Below are 24211 nucleotides of genomic sequence, written 5' to 3'. Positions count from 1 at the left end.
TGTGCGTGCTAGGGGAAGATATAGTAATAAGAGGAGGTGGGAAGACACAGTAATAAAAGGAAAGAGCCAAGGAAGAACTCCCAGACTGTTTTAGCTGATGAGGTATAGAACAAAGACCTAGGTGAAAACAGAGACTCCATGGAGAATATACTTCTGCAAAACAGAGAGAAATACACTAGCTAGCCAGGCCAGGAGTTCAGGAGAGAGGTGAACACAGCATAGCTAAGCACCTTAGCATTTGTGTGCTTGGCTGAAGCTAAACATGAGGACAGAGAAGAGAAGCCCCAGGGCAAATGAGGAGAAAACAGGGTTAGGTCAGAACCCTGGGAAACATGATTTGTTAATCAAGAGAACTAGTAAAACAAAATCAATTAAATAGATCTTTGTCAAAGTATACTGGTTAAATGTATAGTTCTATTTCTACTGGTACCCACTTTAAATATAATTCTATTATTTTTAGCTGAAAAGTATATCCTAATACAGTATTTTGTACAAGTAGGCATGTAAATGAAGCAGAAAATAATTTACACTAAGGGACTTGGTTGAAGGCTGATTAATGAAATTTGACAGCAGATAATATAGGAATAAACAGAAATTTGGGACATAATTGGTGACTGAAAAGGATTATGGATAGTCTGAAAGTGTGGTATGTGGGGAGGGTATACAATCAGTACTAAAATAAGTAGATTCTGAGAAACACTTTAGAACCAGCATGTAAGTAGAATATTAAAAGAAATGTGAAATAAATTGAATGATGAGAAGTTTTAAAATTTGATTTTAGGTAGCTCATCAGTGAATACGTTAAGAGTTCCACTGAATGGGAAAACATCACAAGAGAAAAGCAGAGTTGGAATGCATGCTGAAGGAGTTTATGAGTGGAAGGTGGCACAGTAAATTGGGACGGGATAAAGAAGTGTTTTACAACCAAACAGAACCAAGTTAGATCCCAGCACTGCTTTGGTACCAGGTTCACTTTCATATTTCTTGTTTACACCACCTGTTTGGTTTCTAGTTGTTTGCTTCTCGAGCTTTCGCCTTTTTCTGCACTCCATAAATTGCCCTTGTCAAATCGGCCACGAAGACATGCTAGTTCTTTCTCACGTTCCTAAAACAATCAAAAGCTCTATTTGATACGAGAGCAATAGTATGCTTAAGAATAATATACAAACATTACTAAACTTTGCTTGTCTTCAGTTTTAAGGGTAAAAAATTCACAATATTCATGGAATACAAGACAAAGTATTTCTAACTTGAAATAAGTGATACAAAGAATCACGATGCTATTTATCTCAGTCAAAAGACTGGTATCAGAATTCATAATTGGATTTCTAGGTCCTATGTCGAGACCACATGATGAATAGTGTTAAAAGCAGTAAGCCAGACCTGCTTGAGCTGTTGTGCCAAATGAGTAGTAGATGAAGATGTGTTTTGCTTGAATAATCTTTCTTGGATGGCCCTTGTATTTGGAGTGATAATGGGGGTTCTTTGGGGTGTGCTCCGAGCAGGACTTTGTTTGCTGTGTTCTTGACAACGCTCTCCAAAGCGCTCCAGGAAAGGCTTAATTCCTGCTCCTCCTACAGAAAACACACACATTTTGGAGGCCATTTAGAAGAAATAACAATTATCATTTCTATTGAAAAAGTTCTAAAATCCAGTAATGGCTCTAAAATGCTTTCATTCTATTTAGAATACTCATTGGAAAAGTAAACAGTAGGAAAATAGCTTTAAAAAAGAAATTTACCATACGATTCTATTTAATTCAAAGTCCTAAAATTTATAAGATTTTGTTCCTTAAAAAAGAAAGAAGAATTAAAAAAATTTTAAAAGATAGAGTGATGGGGCGCTCTGGTAGATTGGGTGGCTCAGTGGGTTGAGCGTACTCTCTCTCTAAAAAAAAAAGGGGGGGTGAGGTAGAATAAGAGAGCAGTGGGAGTTAGAAAACCTTTCAACTACATAATCAGAACTGGAAATAATCCTAAAGGATTGGAGATTCACAGTGTGTTTATTAATAGCACTCCCTGACCACCAAGTGCCCGAGCCATGATCACCCAACTACTTATATTTCTATAGCCCAATGTATTTCATCTTGCTTTTAGCAAGTCTAATATACTAAAATCCAGGGATTAAATCCTTCTCTCCCAAAAGAAAAATTAGAGATCATTCACTTTATCAAGGGATGTCTTCAATCTATAAAGTCTTAAACCAGTATTCCTTTGAAATAGTATGAAGTACATTTAAAGTAGAACAAATGAGGGGCGCCTGGGTGGCTCAGTCGGTTGAGTGTCTGACTTCAGCTCAGGTCATGATCTCATGGTCCGTGAGTTTGAGCCCCACATCGGTCTCTATGCTGACAGACCTGACCCTGGAGCCTGCTTCGGAGTCTATGTCTCCCTCTCTGTCAGCCCCTCCCCCTCTTGTGCTCTGTCTCTCTCTCTCTCTCTCAAAAATAAATGTTAAAAAAAAAAAAATTTAAAGTAGAACAAATGGGGGGTGCCTGGGTGGCTCAGTTGGTTGAGCATCTGACTTTGGCTCAAGGTTCATGAGTTCTAGCCCCACATGGGGCTCTCTGCTATCAGCGGGCACTCTGCTATCAGCATAACCCACTTTGGATCCTCTGTCCCCCTTCTCTCTGCCCCTCCCTCACTTAATCTCTCTCTCTTTCTCTCTCTCTCCCCCCCCCACTCTCAAAATAAATAAATAAACTTTAAAAAAAGAAAAGTAGAACAAATGGGATATATACCACCCCCATCATGAAGATGATAGGGTTGTACTATATGAAAAGAGGCTTATCTCTATCAGAAATCAGCATTTTCCTACAAAAGGCCAGATAGTAAATATTTTGGGCTTTGCAGGCCCATTTGGCCACTGTCATAACTACTCAACTCTGCACTGAAGCATGAAAGCAGCCACAGACAACATGTAAATAAATGGGCATGGCTATGTTCCAATAAAACTTTATTTGCAAAAACAGGTAAAGGGCACAATTTGACCCAAGACTCCACATGTCACTTCACACCATTATCTCTAACTAAAACCACTAAGAATAGGTGTGCCTGGGTGGCTCAGTTAAGCATCTGACTTCGGCTCAGGTCATGATCTCGTGGCTAGTGAGTTTGAGCCCTGAGTCAGGCTCTGTGCTGACAGCTCAGAGCCTGAAGCCTGCTTCAGATTCTGTGTCTCCCTCTCTCTCTGCCCTCCCCTGCTCATGCGCATGTGCACACACTCTCTTTCTCACTCTCTCTGTCAAAACAAATAAACATTAAAAAAAAACATTTTAAACAAAATCCACTAAGAAGACAAAGAAACATGTAAATTAAATATCTCTGAGGCCTGATAATAAATTCTGGGCATATCCAATAGCCAAGAATAATAGTAATTTAAAAAAAGGCTTCTTATCTATGCCATAAGTCTTCAGAAAATTGGGGATAACTAGTTCTATTCCATGTGGGGATTTTGCTATTGCTTCAAATTCTCATTTCAGCTCCTCTGGAAACTGACTACTGCTTTCCTAGCCCATAACGAATGGATTCCCACTGTTATCTCTCTCTACTTCTCTTTTATAATGAACTACTGTTTCCAAGAGATTGTATTTTTAAGAAGTTAAAATTTTGAACTGAAAGTCTTTCCAAAAGCAATTCTAATGGAAAAGAATATTGTTCAAAGTAAATTATATCTCTATATATTTGAACCACGCTTTTTAGTCCTGGGTTTCTCAACCAACAGCATGTGGGGGTATGCCAGAAGGTTTAAGCCCCCACAAGATAAATACGGATTTCTAGGAACATCAATTTACTATAGGGAATTTCGAACTTCCACATGTATATACTCACACACAATATAACCACATACAAATATAATTAGGAGTGGAGTCATTTGTATACACCTCATTTTCCTTTGCTATCAGGGGTATCTTCATATTTAAGTTTGGAAAGCATTGCTCTGCACACTTGGTTTTAAGAATGTTTCTCCATTATGCCCTTAAAATGTGATTTCCAGTTCTATACGCTTTGTCTCCATCAAAAAGTATGGAAGAAAGAAACTACATGGTCATTCTAGAAAAAAACCATGTCTAAGTTGTTAAAATGTAACAAGTTACATACTTTGACCAGTAACTGGACAAGTCTACACTAATGAATATTCATTCAATGAGTTAGAGCTGAATTTGAAGAAGTTCCATTTTATACATTCAGACACTTGCCATGGCAAACCACGAACATACCAATTCATGACTGGACACCTAAAACGCTGAGAACAGACATTCTGAAAACAGTCAGCAGTAACTAGATTTTTAAAAAGATACATAACCTGGTGTTGCAGATTTGTCTTTAGACTGAGACTGCCGACATATTTCTCTATTTAATTCTTCTTTAGGCCCAACTGTCTGGGACACGGTTGACTTCCCAGTTGGTTTCGATACCTCTGTTTTCAGGAGACTAACAGGAGTTTTCTGAAGTAGCTCAGGATTTTGTACCTCACAATTTTTAGCTTCAGCAAGGGATACAGTAGAAGATTTCACTGGGGAAGAAGCAGCTTTCTGAAACATGATAACACTTAGGGTAAATAACAATATTCATAATATCTAAAGGTAGACTTAAAACAAGTTAAATTCTATTTGCTTAGTAGCCTTTAAGTAAACTTATGAAAAACAATTTTTCCCCCTAATAGATCAAACCATTTTGAAAGGTTTGACAAAAAATCAACTTAGAAAATGCTACTATTTGGGGTGACTGGGTGGCTCAGCCAGTTAAATGACTCTTGATTTCAGCTCAGGTCATGATCTCACTGTTCGTGAGTTCGAGCCCCAAGTCAGTCTCCATGCTAACAGTGCAGAGCCTGCTTGGGATTCTCTCTCCCTCTCTCTCTGCCTCTCCCCTTCTTATGCTTTCTCTTTCTCTCAAAACATGTAAAAAGAATTTAAAAAAGAAGAAAATGGTACTCTTTAAATTATAATATATAATTTAGTCTGCATAATATATTGAGGAGTAATTTCATGTAAGGGATAGGGTCACTCCCTATTTTAAAAAACAATTTCTTTTATATTATCTCACTAGCACCTTTATAAATGTTAAGCATATTAGAGCACATTGCATATTTTTGGTATTTTAATTAAGTCAGTATTAATTTAACAAAATCATATGTATTTGATGGCTAACTATAACATATTAAGTGCTTTATGCAAAGCACTTTGCTGTGGGTTTTATACACATTGTCTCATTTCATCTTCCCAATAACCCTTTCTTTCCCATTTTACAGATGGGAAAATAAGGTTTTACAAGATTAATGTCTAAAGCCACATTTTCAATTACGTGGCAGAGCTTGGGTTGAATGCAACTCTATCAAATTCCCAAACCTGGCTCTACATTTAAAAACAATGCACAGAAACATACTACTCTTTTGCTTTTCTGTTTTTTAAGATTGTTTTTGAAAGCTGTTGATGTAATTCATGTGCAAGGGAAAACTTTCAAACATTTCAAAAGAATATATGGTAAAATTATCATACCCACCCTTGACAATCTTGTTCAGCAAATGCCTTCGGAAGGCAACTTTAGCTACTAGTTTATTAAATGTCCCTTCAGAGAAATTTGATATCTTATATTTATACACATACATAAAGCATTCTGCAGAGAAAATAATTATCAGTTGCTCTCCCTGCTGACTAAGAAGAGGCTCCATCATTCCATTATTATTATATACCTTGGAATTGTATGAACTTAGTATAATTTAGTTGTCAATTACTAATTTATTTGGTATAGGCTACCAAATTTAGGATTTTTACTTTCTACGCCCCCAATTTCTAAAAATACATACAAACACCATGTATATAAGATACATACCTACACATACATACACATTATCACTCATAACCAAAAAGAAAACGTTTCCCAAGACTGATACTGCATGACTTACCACAGAGCTGGAAACTGTAGCATCATTCAAAGATGCACCCACGGCACTCGAGGACGGAGCTTTATTCAAAGAGGCCTCACCATCCCTTTGGGAACAGCATGCAGCTTCCTGCTTGACACTGCTGCTATTGATCCTAGCAGATGCTCCACTTGCAGAGGAAAATTTGGATAAACAAGTGGTACCAGGCTGTTCTTGTGCACTGTTTTGCTTTGCAGATGAGTAATTTACATCATCTTCCCACGAGCAAATAGTTGCGGCAAGGTTGGCCAGACGGCCCCTTCTACCAACTGGAGTTGCCGAGGCATCTGCAGGGGGTGGTTTGGGAGGCGAGGCAGCCCTTCCCTCTGATGGCATTGGTGACATGAGTGAGCTTTCGGGTATCTCGTCTGAAAATGTTTTCAGAAAAAGAGTAAGACCCATGTTCAAGAGTGACGCATATGTGTAATCCCAGGATCGCTCCACTCAGAATTTTAAGAAGAGGTTTGTAGAGAGGTGCTTGGGTGGCTCAGTGAGTTAAGCATCTAACTTCGGCCCAGATCATGATCTCACTGTTGGTGAGTTTGAGCCCTGCATCAGGCTCTCTGCTGTCAGCACAGAGCCGGCTTCAGATCCTCTGTCCCCCTGTCCCCCGCCCCATGTCCCTCCCCCATTTGCTTTCTCTCTCTCAAAAACAAATTTTAAAAAGTTTTAAAAAAATAAAGACGTTAGTAGGTTTCAGAACTAATAAAAAGCTCTCGTATGCATGAAACTACCAGCTGCTTAAATTTGACAATACCTTTTCAAATCAGAGGATACTTAATCCAAATTAAAACAAAAAGAAACCCACAAACTTCTTATACCTATTTTTTTTCAATTTTTAATGGATCATGAATGCCCGAAGGTACTGTACACTTAGGTTATATTTTTAGAATTAAATCATTTTGTTACACTACTGCACAATTTAAGCTTACAGATGCCACAGGTACTTTTTGTTTTAAAAATGGAGTAAACCAGTGCTGTACAATCGAACTTCCTGCAATGATGGAGACGTTCCATATCCGTGCTATCTAGTAGAGTAACCAACCACTAGCCAGCCACATGTGGCTAGTGAGCACTTGAAATGTAGCTAGGGCAACTCAGAAACCTCATTTCATTTCATTGTAATTAATTTAAATCTTAAAAGCTACATATGGCTATTGTCTCCAGAATTGGATAGCACAGGGCTAGACAGCAGTGTTTTTCCACAGTTACTTCATTTTCCACAGTTACTTATCGATCTCACGTTAGTAATGGATAGCTGACGAAGGCCTGTACGCATTCCTCCTCTGTACAAACCCTTTTTGTCTCTGCACATAATTATGCTCAAGTCGGTCTCATCTTAAAGCTAAACACAAATACCCTCTCACCAACATATACCCCTCTGCAGCTGCCCCTCTTGCCCTGCACAAATATTCTCTCACCACTCAGCTCCCTTCAACCTGCCTCTGCCTACACCACAGGCCGCAAGTTGCGTTTGCTATTGTCACTAGATGCCAGTGCACACTCTGTAGGCCTTGTGTTTCTGCTGGTGACATCATGCTCTGCTAGTTCTGTCCTTGTGCCAGATCTTCCATGGTGTCCTTGCAACTACCGACCACTTCCATTCGGCTACCACCCAAGCACCCCAAATAACGTATCTGACGTTGAGACTGCCCCAAACATGTTCCTCCTCATCATGACCTCTTCCTCCTTCTCCCTTCACCTCCTCCACCATCCAGGCATCAAGTTCCAGAGATTGTCTCCTAAATCTTACAGATCTGGCCTCTCCCCTTCACTTCCACAGGCCTTCATCCCACACGTGGACTATAACACGAGCCTTCTAACTGATCCTCCTGCTCGAGTCTCTGCCCTATTCAGTCCCTCCTCACTTCTGATGCCAGAGTGATCTCTCTACGACATTTGCCCACTTAAACTCTTCCAGTATGCCACCATCACCTCCTGGTTAAATTCCACCTGCTCTGGACCCCTGCTGCTTTCTTCAAACCGATCTCTTGTTTTTCTACCAGAAAATACCTACTCTTTATGCACACAGTCTGTTTATGCTAACTCTGCTTTGTAGGCATTCTGTTGCTTCTGCCTAGGATACCTCCTCCATTGTCTGAAGCCAGTGGTCCCTCGGAGTCCAGGTTGATTGCCTCTGCCTCCTCCAGAAAGTCTTCCCTGAACCCCACCGCCCCTGCAAGACCCCTTTGCATACCTCTGTTGCTTTCCTGAGAATAAGCCCTGTCCTCTATGCAGATGACGGTTTTATTATCATGTTTTAGGAATGAGTTTACTGGCACTCTAGCTCTACTAACTGTTCTTGATCAGAAAAGAAGCTTCAGATAAGTTCTATTTTAGTATAGTTCCTCATTTAATTGGCTGCTACCCACATCCTGGATAACATTCACTAAATCATTCATCGCAAGTGCTTTATTCTCAAGTGTCAGTGCTTAGAATCAGACAGGCTATGCCTTAATGAGATTTATTTTCAAAGCTGAGGTAGGCATGTGTTAACATTTGCTTTCAAAATGTTCAAAATCACTGCTGCAATGCTTTCTGCTCTAGAATGTTGAGGGTCTTATCTGTTCTAAGCGTGGATTTTGTCACAGCCCTCTCTCCACTATCCATAAATACCTCCTACAAAACAGAAATGGGACATCCTTGTGTTTAGGAACATGTACCAGTTAGCCTCCTTGGGCACTGTAAAGCATGGTGAGCCCTGCCCACTACTAAGATAAATAGGCATAACAGACAATATGGAACATCTGTACTCTGTTACATGCCCCAAAATACCAAGTAGGTCAGGGCACCTGGGTGGCTCAGTTGGTTAAGCGGCTGACTTCAGTTCAGGTCATGGTTGCGTGCTTCGTGACTTCGAGCCCCATGTCAGGCTCTGTGCTGAGAGCTCAGAGCCTGGAGCCTGCTTTGCATTCTGTGTCTCTCCCTCTCTCTGCTCCTCCCCTTCTCCCCACCCCCCAAAATAAATAAACATTAAAAAAAAAAAAAAGCTAAAAGTCATCAGGTAAGTTATAGCAGGCAAGAGTTGAGCACTAGAGTCAAACTACTGAGCTTGGAATTTTAGCTTCTAATTCTAGGCAGGCCTCTTGCTCTCTCCAAACCCAGTTTCCTCTTCGGTACCATGAACATAAAAGTGGGATGTATGTCATTAGATTTCTATAGGAATTAAATGCTATATTAGAACAAATAATGTTTAGAATGCCTAGCACTTTACACAGTATTTGCTCTTGAAATTACCATCACTGCCAAAAAGAATAACTTTAAATGCTCTACTGTCCAATACTTATCAAAATTTCAGACAAAAAGAATTAATATTTACGAAAGACTGCCTCAATCTGCGTAATGCATCCATTTCTTCAAGTCACTTGGTCTCAATTCTGTCTAGGCATCAGAGTAACATACAGAGCTTAAAAAAAAAAAAGACAAAAGCACACCCCAGGGCTCCACCACACTCCTGAGATTCTAATCCAACAGTCCAAATGTTTCCGTTACACGGCTCCAGGCCGAAAGCCAAAGCTAGAGGAACATTTCCTTGGGTAAGGCCCAGTTGCCAGTGAGCTGTCCACCTGTACTGTGCTGGCTCTCTTTGCGACTGTGCTTACTGAACTGAGCTTGGAGCCAGGCTGCCTGCCTACCTTGAAAAACCTTGCACATTTACTACCTTCTGCAGAGTCATCTTTCAGGACCCAGGAAAGAAAGTTCTCTTGGGTCTTAGTTCCGGCCATGGTCCTGCTTTCATCTTGTAAACAAACACCAGTCACGTAACTGATGGTGTTTCACCTCTTTGCATGAGCTGCTAGTAAGTTCAGAACTCTGGCAAGTGAGATGGACCTTAAAGCCTGTATTTAATAAAATAATTTTACCCTTCCCTTCTTTGTTTTTCCTTCCCTTCACCCTGGAATTACCTTATTTTTCTTGTTTTGTAATGTAGTTGTTTTTGTAAGTCATCTCAAGGCTTTTTTTTTGTAAGAAGATAAAGAGACAAAATAGATCATAGAACACATAATCCTGCTGCATGACAGCTGATTTGATGTGACACTCTCCATCTGAGTATGAGCCCAGGTCACTTCACTGGGTCCCAGCACCTTAGCGTAACATGCTTTATAGGTGGTCAATAAGTGTGTAAGTGTTCTCTCCCCTCTATTAAATAGTACTGCATACTTTAGCCACTCAAATTTATTTAGTTAATCCATCAAATGGGATTTCTTGCATATAGAGCTGAAGATCAGCAAGGCTAATAATGCCAAGGTAAGTTTGTTCTCTATTGTTTTTAATTGAAAATATAAGATGATTCTGTCATAAGACCACGCTTTTGTGAGCTGGTCTAAGAACCTCATCAGCACCCACTTCAATGAGAACACAACCAACTTATAAATATGCTATTGATATACAAACCATTTGTAGGCAACGGATACTCAGGAGATAGATAAAACAGAAGCGTTTATCTTTCGTGTGTTAACCAATAAATCAGATTTTCAACCTACCAAGTTGAGTCTTCTTGAAACAGATTTGAAGGACCATGCCATCCCTCTAATTCATACCTGTCATGTCATTATTATCCCAATGGCGCCGCTGCTCCGCCAGTCTTTGCATTCGTGTTTTCACTGAAGAGCCTGCCCTCGCTTCCAGTCTTGAGTTAAGCCCTGTCCTCACACCCGGCAGCGGTGCCGGGACAGCCTCGGCATCACTGACAGGAGCTGGCGTCTGTGGCTGCGCCCGAGGAGGCAGAGGACTTGGAGGACAGGCTTTTGCAGAAGCTGACTCCACTGGCTTTTCATTTTCCAAGTTAGAAACTTCTACTTCAGCATTGTCAGAACAGCGTTTTTTTGATGGTGATGGTTTTGTACAAGATTTCTCTAGATTAAAAAGGACACCCCCCCAAAAAAAACATTCAGAAGTCTGCAATTTCTCATAGCCTAAACAACTTGCAGTAGGTATGTGACAAATTATTTTAAAAACATCATGTTTCTCTAGACTCTTTAAATGATTTTCCTTGCAACAAGAAATATGTAAAATTCTACTTTTAGTGACTTAGAAATCTGATATGAAAGATTTCTTTTTCAGCAAACATATAATTTCTAGTTTAAAACACCTAAATAAAAAGATGTTCAAATAATATTCTCCAGACATATGCCTGATACTTTATGTAGTCTTAAGACGCTAGGAAATAAAAAGTGCATACACATATAATAAGCAAATGTTTTGAATGACTTCAAAGATCACACAGCCCAATCACCTCATTTTTAGATAAGGAATACCAAACACAGAGCAATGATGTTACCTGCCTAAAGCAACACAGCTAAGGGTAGAAACAGGCTTTCTGTTTTTAAAACAATCTTTCGTGAACCATACCATATACATGCAGTATATCATACACGCAATATATATATACAATATATACCATGTATGTCTGATATATAGGTCACATATGTGTAACATATATACCATGCATGTGTAACAAATCACATGTGTAATATGTATACCATATATACGTGATATATATGGTATTCCTTCCTTCAAAATGTATAAACATATGAAAATAAATTCCTATTCTATGGTTAGCTTACAAAGTTAACTGTGAGCCTGCTCCATGCCCCCATCTCTTGTACTATTGATTTTGCCTTCTGTAATGCTCTTTTTCTATTTGTATTTTTAAATTTATACTAAGGAAAATTATTATCTCCAGACTATTCCACACTCTAGGAAAACACTAAAGCAGCCAGCTTACTGATGCAGGCTGGGGACGCCAGGATTTAGGAAAGAATAAGTTAAATTTTCAGGTGAGTTTAGGTTTGTTTGTTTATTTGTGTGTATTTATTTGTTTTTGTTTAATTCACTGGTTCTTAAATTAACAACCTATACATTGAGCCTAGCTCTAGAGAGCTGGTTCAACTGACAGAGGATGAGAAGACTCACTAAATATCAAGCATCTGCAAGCAGGTAAGCCTTTCGCTGCCCTACTCATGCCAGAGACACTATCTGAACTGGGTGGTCAGCTATTCTGGCATCGTTGGGGTGGATAAAGTCCATGCCACCACTGTGTAATTAAGTGTTCCCCTGCTCCTTTACTTTTCTTCCCTTGGGGGTTTTAAATAACCTTAGGTTGAGGAAAATAAAATTCAACCAATTAATTTGAAGTATTTATTAGATACTCTGCTCTGGCCTGGTAGTTCTAGGCCTAATATAACAGACCTAAAATAGACTAGAAGGCTGATCTTTCCCCAGAGGCTATTATATATTTGTCTCCCAAAGACCTTGGTTTTTCTACACGCGCAATAAAATGTTTGGGGCTGATCTCCTTTAAAAGATGCAAATTTTACTTTTCCCCACAAAGTCTTTTACCTTCACTACCAGGTAGAGGCTGTTGGTTACTTGCTTCAGTAAGTGGCTCTCTGGTTCTCTTAGCATGCATGGCAGACCTTGCTGCTGCTGTGGGCCTCTCAGCCATCTTTCTCTGAAGATTCTCTCGCCTGGCACGGGTTCGTTCAAGCAGTTTCTACATATATAATATATCAACATTAAAACACAAGTTTAGTCAAAAGTTCACAAAACTTGAGGCACCTTCTAAAATCACTAATTGCCATGTAGGATAACAGTTAAATACATTTCAAAAATGGGATCCTAAGTAATTAAGTCAAAATTCACCAAAGAAGCACCCCAATGTCAAAATTATTACAGGGGTGCCTGGGTGGCTCGGTCAGATAAGTGTCCAACTCCTGATTTCAGCTCAGGTCACGATCTCATGGTTCATGAGTTTGAGCCCCACGTCAAGCTCCGCATTGACATTGCAGGGCCTCCTTGAGATTCTCTCTTTCTCTCCCTCTCTCTCTGCCCCTCCCCTGCCTGCTCTCTCTCTCTCTCTCTCAAAAATAAACACTAATTTTTTTTTAACTATTACAGGTGTAATATGAATAAAATGTGTAAAGTTGGTTTATGAGATTTAAAATAACCAGAAATTTTTTCTGCTTTTCATCAAAAGGTAGAATCTATTTCCACACCCTCAAACTGGGCTGGCCTTATGATTTACTTTGACCAACAGAATGTGGCAGAAGTGATACGGCATGACTTCCAACCACAGGCCTCAGAGGTCTTGCCGTTTCTCTTTGCACTCTCTTGGAACGGTGCCATGAGGTGTAGAGACACCTGCCCAAGACTGCACAAGCCTGCTAGAGACACCTGGCCCAGCTGAGAGCTGGCATCAACCACCAGACCGATGAGTAAGGCCACGTTAGAGCATCCAGTCCCAGCTAATTTGCCAGATCACTGCAGACTCCTGTATGACCGCTGGGGACACCACCAGAAGCACAGCCTAGCTGAGCCCAACACAAATTGCTGAGCCACTGAATCAGGAACTAACGTGGTGGTTGTTTTAAGCACTTTGGTAGGGAGAATAACAGTCCCCAAAGATGTTCATTTCCTAATTCCCTGAACCTGTGAATGTATTACTTTACTTGACAAAAGGGGCTTGGCGGATGTGATGAAGAATCTTGAGATGAAAAGATTATCCTGCATTACTTAGGTGGGCCTAATGTAATCACAATTGTCCTTCTGAGAGAAAAGTCAGGAAGGTCAGAGAAGATGTGACAACAGAAGCAGAGCTTGGAGTGATGTGATTGGTGGCTCTGGAGATAGAGGAAGGGGCTACAAGCCAAAAAATGCAGGTGGCCTCTAGAAGTTAGAAAAGGTAAGGAAACAGATTCTCCTCTAGAGCCTCCAGAAGGAACACAATCCTGCCAACACCTTGATCTTAACCCTGTAAAATCCATCAGCCTTATGATCTTCAGAAAATAATAACTATATGTGATTTTAAGCCACTAAGAGTATGATAATTTGTTACAGCAACAAAGCTAATACAGCCACTAAGATTTGGTATAATGGTAAACAGCAAGAGATAATGGACATATTTACTTCTTTGAAAACCTGACATTTCCTAAGATGACAGGAAAAAAAAAAAAAAAGGCAAGCTAAAAAAAAATCCCACATTTTATTTAATTGAATATCAATACATAATAAAATAATCTTGAGTTGATATCTTAACCATTCCATAAAATCAGGATTACTCTTTTCTTACCCTGAATCAATTAATGCTTCTATTTGAAACAGTGTAGTTGAACAAACACAAGATCCTATAAAACAATTCTTTCTCTTTCAAAAGTATACAACTAAAGGAGATAAGAGAATTATTGGCTGGAGTTTATACACTGCCCTGCACACACAGATACAGTAGTTAACACAGACTAAGGAATTACACTCCCATTTGACCTTTTTAATTGCTTAATTAAAAATAGAATAATTATTCTTTAAAATTCCTCTGAGTGGGGCGCCTGGGTGGCTCAGTTGCTTAAGTGCCGAGCTTTGGCTCAGGTCATGATCTCAGTTAGTGAGTTTGAACCCCGTGTTGGTCTCTGTGCTGACAGCTCAGAGCCTGGAGCCTGCTTCAGATTCTCTATTTCCCTGTCTCTCTACCCCTACCCCACTCATGTTCTCTCTCTCTCTCTCAAAAATAAATAAACATTAAAAAAGATTAAAATTCCTCTGAATGTGCAAAAGAAATGGAGCTAAATTTAGAGGAAAGCACAACTCTCCACTTTTCTTAGGAATGATTTCTCATTCAAAGAGTGACACTAAATCTAAATGCTATATCACTGAAAGTAATTTATGAGCCAAATGCCTTCCAAAACACAAGACATTTACCCTTTAAATAAAAGTCTTCAACAAACTCAAAAGCAGTAGTTACACCAATTCATATATATATATATATATATATATTTCCCCCCTAATAAAATATATCACTACCCAGATAAAAAAAACTAGCCTAATTTTCTTCGTTCATGTACATGTTCACATTCCATTCCTGTCAGTTAGAATACTTGTGAGTCAGTATATTTTCAGTTACTATGAGCAAGAGGTTGGTCACAAAAGAATGCAGCTCTGCCATTCAAACATATACAAGTACTCTATTGTCTACATTAGATTCAAAGATTTCAAAATCTATTAAAATAGGTAAGCAGAAGTTCCCTAATCTATAAAATAAAGGTCAAAGATTAATTTAAAAGAAATGTATGTAAGGGACAAAAACTCAACAGCTCAATAAATCTAAGTCCCTACTATAATAATGCATCAGGCATCCAAGGGTTCTTTATTTATAAAGTATATTCCTTCAAATATCACACCTCCTGCTTTAAATAATAAAGGCATTTAAAAAAACTGCAATAACTAACGAAACCAGGAAATAAGACATTCCATGTGGATGAATCTAAAATAACTGAAGCTTACAGTCCTTAAGCAATTTCTGCCACACATACACCTCAAATCGTTAGACAAAAATCTTTTTAGGAGGTATTGCTTATTTCCCTGCCTTCTTAAACAAGAGGCTCAATATAAACTAACTCATTATTTTCAATATGCTCTAGCAGCATCCTTTCCGAGATCAATACAGAGATTTTCATTTAATTCTGAAAAATAAGAGAAATTCCATTCAGACTAGTAACAGCATGTTCATTTATTTATTGCACAAGAGAAGATGTTTTACAGAGTATTTTAACTGTAGCTTTTCTCTTTTAAGGGTCCTACACAGAAAGCTCTGACTCAGCACGGCCAGCCATGGGGTTCTCTATGACGGTCTTAGGGAATGGCCATCCCCCATGAGATCTTCAAACTAAGAGGCTAACGCTAATGTTATGAGCATTAAGTTTATGGTTTTACATTCACCTAATGGCAAGCACAACAGCACCAATATTTATGTAAGTACTTTCAGTGTCTGCACACAAAATCTCATTTCATTTTCAAAATTTTGCTTGGCAGGTTCTGTTTTTACTACTGTTTTCACAGATGAAGGAACCCAGGCACAGGTTAAAAAACAAGCCATAAGTCTCATAGCTAAGTGGTAAGGCAGGATTCAAACCCAGACTCCAGAGTTTGAGCTCTTAACCACTAGGCTATAAACTGTCTTTTGATTAAACCCAATGACTCTTTTTTAAGAACTTATTGTCAGGAGCACTAACTTCATATCAACATAACTTTCTAAATGTTATCAGCTGATCATAATAATAAACAATAAACATCTGCCTTAACTGCTTGTTCATCCATGAACCAAGATGGCTTCTTTATTTCTGGTTCTTCCAGGAAGAATATAGAAAGATATTGCCCTGTGGACCCTGCCTAGATCCTGATTCAAACAAACTGCAAAACCATGACACTTAAGGAAATCTGAATATTGACAGAATATTTAATATTAAGGAATTGTTGATTTTTTAGGTATGATAATGGCACTATGATTTTTTTAAGTCCTTAGTGTTTAATGATAAATACTGAAGTATATATATATATATATGTATATGCATGTATATGTGTATATGTATACACACACACACACACATATATATATATGTGTGTGTGTGTGTGTGTATGAAATTATATAATCTCTAGAATTTGCTTCCAAATAATTCAGTGGGAGGGATTAGAGGGCAGTGAAACAATACGGTCATGTGTTGCTGGGTGATGAATCCATGAGGAATCATTACACTTGAGTAATTTGAAATTTTCTACAAGAAAGCAAAGAATATGGCTAAAATGTTCTAATAGTTACTGTTGTACATAGTTATTTGTTTGTAAAATAATTTGCACTGAATGGCTCTCTTTATTATTTCAGCAGAATGTTATTGAATGTGCTTGATGTTAGGGAAACATCCCTCTGAATAGGAAAGAACAGGCCTGCATTCATGAAGCTCACATTCCGGCAGGAAATATATTCAACAGGTAAGAACAGTGCAGGGAGAGCACTGCAAAAGGTGATCTGCCCCCTGAAGAAGGGAAATCCAAGTCCGAGCTGGAGGTTACATCAGTTTGCCAGGTGGAAGAGACAGGGAGAGGAAGAGTGTGCCAAACAGCACTGGTGACAGCAGGGAGAAGCAATGCACAACAGCCTTGTTTAAGAAAAGAAACTTTAGGATGGTTATGGCTTTCTCAACCAGAGTTATCAAGAGAATTAGCCCTAATGCCCTGACATGAATGTAATGAATTAACATTTCTCCTATGCTTATAGGATGGCATGGTGATGAATCACCTTTGCGAAAACTAACAAAATAGCCTCTCAAATCATTTTCTGTGTTCTGCGGTTCTGATAAAGAACTCTGGTTGAGAAAGTCATTTTAACTTAGTTTCAATCCTTTTCAGACAAAGAACTGCACCAGTTCACTTCCCTGTGCAAGAATGTTATGAATGCTATAATTAAGCACCTACTCCCTGAAACCATTTCAAATAGTTCCCTCATTACCAATTAAGGAAAACAGTCAAAGCTGTTTATTCCAACTGCAACTGATCTGACTTTTCATAATATAAACCATACACGTTTCTGAGCACACTCTAAAACAAAAGGTTTGTTTCAAATAAAAGTTTCTTTCAACTGAAATTTGCACTAGCTTAAGAAAGGCATTGTTAAGTAAAATGAAGTACAATTTTCAGCCAACTTTCAAAATGCTTTGTTCCTGTCAGTTACTTAGGAGACTAACAGGAATATTCAAGACACATAGGGCTAATTTTTTAAGGAAGACTATTCTAGATTACTAACATAAAATAATCTATCCTTTTTAACTTCAAAGTACGAGAAAAATACATGCTGCATGATCAGCCTTATTTTTTAAGGCTAATACAAAAATGTGTTCTGGGTTTTCTGCAGATCTTTAAGTAAGTTTAACAAATTAATGTGTTTTCCCTAGATGATTGAGAATTTGAAACAAAAATAAATACTGTTATGTTTGAATACAAGTAAACTGTAATTGTTGAAACTATCTTAAGATTTATGGAATTGTAAATATAGGTTCCCCCCAAAAAAGTATTTCTACTCTCCATAGCATTTAAGTTTTGAATCTAGTGTAGAGACATCTTTAGGCCCACTCTGCAGCAACTCAAAAAAATAGCAGTTTGAAACTTGCACAACCTAAAGGAACAGGAACTGTCCTGTAAGAAAAGGGAGTGGACAAGTGGTCTACACTAAACTGCTGAGTGTGTCCATGTACATTCTTAACAAGATTGACCAAAGCTAGAGAAATAATTGACACATGATGTAATTAATCCATATTCAATTTCCAAAGGACAAAAGAGAAGTTAAAAACTATCACTGTAATGTTAGGCTCCATAAATACACACAAAGAGGTTTATTTCTTTACTCTGGTTTTTTACATTGTCGGCTATTAATTTTGTTTGTATATATTCGGCCAGTACTTTTTCCTTTCCATTCAAGTGTCAATCTCGGGGATTAAATTTCTTCCCTATTTAGCTGAGCAATCAAATCTGAAGAATGTATTCACTTTATAGGAACGGATGCAATGGTTTCAGTATTGGCTTATTTAACATTTTGCCGTCATTTCATTAACAGGATCTTTTACATGCATAACACCTCTGCGGGCGACCTGAACCCCGCAAATCACATTCCATTTGCAGGCGGCGACTGCACACAGCACTGAGTCATTCAGGCACCCGACTCCACCCTACACCTTATCCTCGCTTTCCCCTCCAGCAGGACCAGTTCCGCCCAGGCCCCAACCTCACTCTCGGAAGGGACGGGGCTCCACTTCACAGGGCGTTACAACAATCGGGGCTGGCAGAGGGCTTTTCGGTAACGCCTAAAAGGACAGACTCAAAACGTCCCTCCCTGAGCTTCACTGCCGGACAGCAATAAGTAAAATTCGGACGAACAGCAGCCGCAGAGTAGGCGACGTGCGCCCTCCAGCCGCTTCTCTCCCACGGTTCTCCCAGCCGCGCCCCGCACACACACGCTGCGCAAGCGCGCGCACGCGCCCTCGGCCCGGTGGGCCCAGAGGTCCGCAGAAGGTGGGAAGGGTGGGTAGGGGCCGAGAGCCGGGATGGCAGGCTGCGCCCGCAAATTTTCTCACCTCGGTAAACGGGTCCATCGCCCCGGAGTTCGCGTGTTGATTGCGAGACGACGGAAACGGTGGTTCAAATTCAGAAAAAGAAAAGTGAGTCCCGATTCAGTGTGTCACTTGAAGAGAACCAGAAGGCCGTGGCTGGGAGAACTCTCCCAAACTACTCTCCTCTATCCCTCAGCCTCCAGTGTCAGATTCGGCCTCCTGCGGCCGTTCAAATTTGAATTTCAGCGCCCGTACAGCGCGCCTGCGCGCGGGGCGGAGAGGACACGCCTCGGCCCGCCCCGGCTCTCCGTCACGTGGCTTTGACGGGCGCGGAGGTTCCCATGGGTGGCTGGCTTTTTCTCAGTCACACCCCAGCCCTGGAGGCCGGGATGCGGCAGGAGGTGCGGCTCCGCTCTGGCCGTCCTCCAGCCGCCTCGGGACCGAAGCCCCACCCCCAACGCTCGCACAAGCCACCCTGTTTAAGCTGATCTCTTGGAACCCGTGGTACTTGGACTTTCTTGCCTTCCTTCCTTCTTTAATATAGGATTAAGAGCCCTTGTGTTTGAAATCCCACTGCCCTTTTGGCCTTCTGTAGCTTTCTTTCCGCTCGCCTTCACGTCACCCTGATGGAGACTGCAAGCTTGCCCTCATGAGGGCCCTCCCTAGTGGGTCCTCGAACACTTGGGGCTAATGATCAGTGACCCACCCACCTGGGGCCCTGAAGATCTTTCTTATTGGGAAAATAACATTAACAGACTGTGTGTGAGAAGTTCATACACAGAACTCCTGTCTGCCTTCCTAATTGTTTCTTTAGAGCAGGCATGATCTCGAAGAGGGGCAGAGGGAGACAGAAATCTTGAGGCTCCATACTCAATGGAGAGCCAGACATAGGCGCTGGACCTTAAGACCCTGGGATCTGACCTGAGCAGAAATCAAGACCCAGATGCTCAATCTCAATCGTCTGAGCCACCCAGTAGCTTCCTATTTTAAATTCCATCTAAATTTATACAGTGTTAGAGCTGGAAGGATTGAGAAGGCATCCACCTTAATCCTTTTACAGCCAAGAGCAAGGAAACCCTGAGACAAGTAACTCTTGTCCAGGAGAAATGAAAATCCCATTCTCAGCCCATGGTACCCTTTCCACCAGGAGATCAAACTGTGTCTCAACAATTAATCTTTACAGATTACTCAGAATTGTAAAATACGTTATATAATTACTGTATCAGATTCCTTTCTTATTTAGCAAGTCTGCTCAAGGGCTTGTGAAGACAACAGTTCTCGACTTGTTCAGCTGAAAAGCAACACCATGTAGATTACGGAGTCATTTACAGAGTGACTGCCTAAAGGCTGACCAAACCAAAACTATTCCTTCCAAGTTAGATGTTTTGGTATATTTAATAACACTTCCATCTTAGCATTCAGTAGACATTACAAACAGTATTTCACTAATAATCTCTCTGATTTGAATTTTGATGCTATAGGTTGCAGTAAAAAGAATTCTGAGTGTAGAGTAGGAAGAAATTGCTTGGGGTCTTGGCTCCTATAGGACCATGTGATCTTAGGCAAATCATTTAACCCAGTATTTTTTTAAACCTTTTCGGGAAGTAATGGGCCTTTTAAAAATACAAGTAAAGCTGACCCTCTACCTAGAAAAATGACCATTTAATCATAAAGTATTTGACATAGAATTTCGTGAACCTCATGGTCACCAAGTTAGCAACTCTTTTTAAATTATTTTAAATGTTTATTTATTTTTGAGAGAGAACCTGCATGCACACGTGTGAGTGGGGGAGGGGCAGAGAGAAAGGGAGACACAGAGTCCGTTGCAGGGTCCAAACTCTGAGCTGTCATCATAAAGCCCAACCAGGGGCTGGAACCCATGAACCATGAGATCATGACCTGAGCTAAAATCCTGCACTTAATCGACTTAGCCACCCAGGCGCCCTTCCAAGTTAGTAACTTCTGCTTTAGCCTCTCTGGATTTTGATTTACTCATCTGTAAAACAGGAATAATCAACTGCGCTGCCTTCCTCAGAGTTGTCAGGAAGATCAGATGAAAATTAAATTGAGAGTTCCAAAAGTATTCTGTAATAATACTGTAATAAACACCACCCAAGTGTTTAGTGTATCAAATTATTAATATTTAACTCCAAATATGCTACTTATGCTCCAAAGTAAAAATGTTTGAATTTTTCTCACTGCTCGACAGGAAAGGGGTGTGTGTGTGTGTGTGTGTGTGTGTGTGTGTGTGTGTGTGTGTGTGTTGGAGAGGAGGGAGAAGAGTGTGTGGTTTAAACAACATTGGAAAAGAAGTCATTAGAAATTTACGTAGTCTTTGTGCCTTCCAGCCTTGGCTTCTGTGAGGCTTAGATTCTTTATAACCAGATTCTAGTCAAGACTAAAAAAGATGCATAAAGCACATAGTGCAATATAACTACTCCAAATATTAGTTTATCTTTCTTCATGTCTTTTAATCTTTACACTGATGACGATTGATGATGACAGCAACCACCACAATAGTTACAACTTGTTAAACACCTACCAGCTACCAGAAGTTGTGCTAGATACTCAAGTCTACTCTTCCTAGAGTACAGCGACTGTTACCTGACATGTCACCTTTTTTCCATTCTTACCCCCTGGTAGTTCATTCTTCAGTTTATAAACTAGAATTACTTTTCTTCTTTTAAAACTTGTGTTATAAAATATTTCCAGTTTACAAAAAAGTAATGAATAAAACAGATGACTATGTACCCACCACCTAGCTTAAAGAAATAAATAATCCTATACTTGAAGTCTCCTGTGTGTCCCTTCTTAATTCCATTCATGTTCCGCTCCCCAGGGACAAAACTATCCTGATTTTAATGTTTTTCATTCCCATGAAATGTATGTACTTTTATTATATCTACATATATATCCATAACAATATATTGTTTTACATAAATTTTTTAACTATATCTTTCTGCAATTGTTTTTTTTCTGCTCAGTATCCTTTTTATGAAATTCATGTCAGTAATAGCTGCACTTCATTGATTTTCACTGCTGTATTATATTGTATGAATATACTTGCAATTTGTGTATCCATTATCCTGTTAATGGATGTTTAGCTCATTTCAAATATTTCATCCCAAAGATTCTATGATGCCATAAATATTTTTTAATATTGTATTTTTATTTATTTTTGAGAGAGAGAGAGCTGGGGAAGGTCAGAGAGAGAGGGAGACAGAGAATCTCAGCGCAGAGCCTAATGCAGGGCTTGATCTCATGAACCATGAGATCATGACGTGAGCTGAAATCAAGAGTCAGACACTTAACTGACTGAACCACCCATGCACCACAATGCCATAAATTTTTTATGTCTCCTTATATACACATGCAAAATTTTATCTAGAGTAATATACCTAGGAATTAGAGGATCATTTCGATAAATGTTTCAATATTATTGCCAGATATTAAAAATAAATTACTGTTCAAAATTATTGTCACAATTTTTAACTTCAGTCAGCATTGCATGAGCATGCCTACTACTGCAGGGCCTCCCTAACTGTCAGATACTTTTTAGATTTTGCCATTCTAGTCTGTATTCACTTTTCCTATCACTCCTGATCTTGACCATTATTTCATGTGTTTCTTGGCTTTTCAGTTTTCCTTTTCTGTGAATTTCAACTCTATGTCCTTTGCCATGCAGCTATTTGATTTTTTCTTGTTGATTCATAGGTCCCCCACCTTGGGTAAAGAGATTATTTTTTTAATCTAATAATTTATTTATTTTTTATAATTTACATCCAATTTAGTTAGCATATGGTACAACAATGATTTCAGGAGTAGATTCCTTGATGCCCCTTACCCATTTAGCCCATCACCCCTCCCACAACCCCTCCAGCAACCCTGTGTTTGTTCTCTATATTTAAGAGTCTCTTATGTTTTGTCTCCCTCCTTGTTTTTATATTATTTTTGCTTCCCTTCCCTTGTGCTCATCTGTTTTGTATCTTAAAGTCCTCATATGAGTGAAGTCATATGATATTTGTCTTTCTCTGACTAATTTCGCTTAGAATAATACCCTCTGGTTCCATCCACGTAGTTGCAAATGGAAAGATTTCATTCTTTTTGACTGCTGAGTAATACTCCATGTATATATATATATACCACATCTTCTTTATCCATTCATCCATCAGTGGACATTTGGGCTCTTTCCATACTTTGGCTATTGTTGATAGTGCTGCTATAAACATTGGGGTGCATGTGCGCCTTCAAAACAGCACACCTATATCCCTTGGATAAAAACGTAGTAGTGCAATTCCTGGGTCATAGGGTAGTTCTATTTTTAATCTTTTGAGGAACCTCCATACTGTTTTCCAGAGTGGCTGCACCGGTTTGCATTCCCACCAGCAGTGCAAAAGAGATCCTCTCTCCACATCCTCGCGAACATCTGTTGTTGCCTTGATTCATAGGTTTTTTGTTGTTTGTTTAGTATTTTCTGGAAAAATAACTCTTTTTGGCTTGTTAATATCTTTTCCTCACTTACGGCTCATCTTTTCACTTTAGGATATCTTGGATGTACATAAATGTTTAATATTAATGTAATTAGATATATATTTTCATTTGGGCTTGTGCTTTTTGGTCTCAAGAAATCCTTCCCTACTCTGTGGTTATAAAGATGTTCTCCCATATTTTCTTCTAAAAAGTATTGTTTTCATCATTTTGCCTTTAAATTATCTAGATTGATTTTTTTTTAATGTGGATAACCAAAAGTCTTAGCCCATTCTTAATTATTTGCCCGTTCTTTCCCCACTGACCTATAATGCCACTCTTGTAATATATCAGCTTTTTATGGAGATGTAGGTCTATTTTGGAGCACTTTATTCTCTTCTACTAGTTTGGCTATTTCTCTCCCAATATCAAACTGTCTTAATTGTAAGTTTTGATATCTGGTAGATAAGTTAAAAATTAACTTGGCTTGGCTAATTGATTTGGCTAATTCGGCCCCTTGTTTTTACATATACATTTTATGATCAGATTGTCAAGCTCCACAAAGAGAAAAAAAAAGTCCTCTTGAGGGGCGCCTGGGTGGCTTAGTCGGTTAAGCATCCGACTTCGGCTCAGGTCATGATCTCTCAGTTTGTAAGCGCGAGCCTCACATCAGGTTCTATGCTGACAACTTGGAGCCTGGAGCCTGCTTCAGATTCTGTGCCTCCCTCTCTCTCTCTGTACCACACCCCGCCTCTCAAAAATACATTAAAGAAAAACAATTTTTAAAAAATCCTCTTGAGATTTTTATTGGAATTGTACTGAATTTATCACATATTTTGGAGAGAATTGACATCTTTGTGTTATTGAGCCTTTCTATTTGCGAACATGGTAGATCTTCATTAATTTAGGCCTACTTTAATATTCTCCAAAAATGTTTATAATGTGCTTCC

At 39.3% G+C, this 24211-nt stretch overlaps 2 protein-coding genes across 5 annotated transcripts in view; one reads left to right on the top strand and one right to left on the bottom strand.

Annotated features, from left to right (window-relative positions):
* ANLN (anillin, actin binding protein) overlaps positions 1-19171 on the bottom strand; it is a 47237-nt gene extending 28066 nt beyond the window's left edge. The window contains exons 1-7 of one of the 4 annotated variants that reach the window (XM_060632875.3): positions 18819-19171; positions 12268-12421; positions 10467-10781; positions 5908-6293; positions 4306-4534; positions 1384-1574; positions 998-1105 (exon numbers count right to left, since the gene is read on the bottom strand). In XM_060632875.3, the coding sequence (XP_060488858.3) occupies positions 998-1105; positions 1384-1574; positions 4306-4534; positions 5908-6293; positions 10467-10781; positions 12268-12421; positions 18819-18836 (1401 nt within the window). In that variant the 5' untranslated portion in view covers positions 18837-19171. The remainder of the gene's footprint in view (positions 1-997; positions 1106-1383; positions 1575-4305; positions 4535-5907; positions 6294-10466; positions 10782-12267; positions 12422-18818) is intronic. The other 3 variants (XM_060632874.3, XM_060632873.3, XM_060632876.3) reach the window with 3 other exon arrangements.
* Positions 18780-24211, top strand: part of MATCAP2 (microtubule associated tyrosine carboxypeptidase 2) — a 72594-nt gene continuing 67162 nt past the window's right edge. The window contains exon 1 of the mRNA XM_060632877.3: positions 18780-18902. Within this exon, the coding sequence (XP_060488860.1) occupies positions 18789-18902 (114 nt within the window). The 5' untranslated portion in view covers positions 18780-18788. The remainder of the gene's footprint in view (positions 18903-24211) is intronic.

This window comes from Panthera onca, chromosome A2, assembly GCF_046562875.1.
Source record: "Panthera onca isolate mPanOnc1 chromosome A2, mPanOnc1 haplotype 2, whole genome shotgun sequence".
Taxonomy (NCBI): Eukaryota; Metazoa; Chordata; class Mammalia; order Carnivora; family Felidae; genus Panthera; species Panthera onca.
The sequence above is the reverse complement of the archived record's forward strand: the minus strand, read 5'-3'. Positions and strand labels throughout refer to the sequence as shown.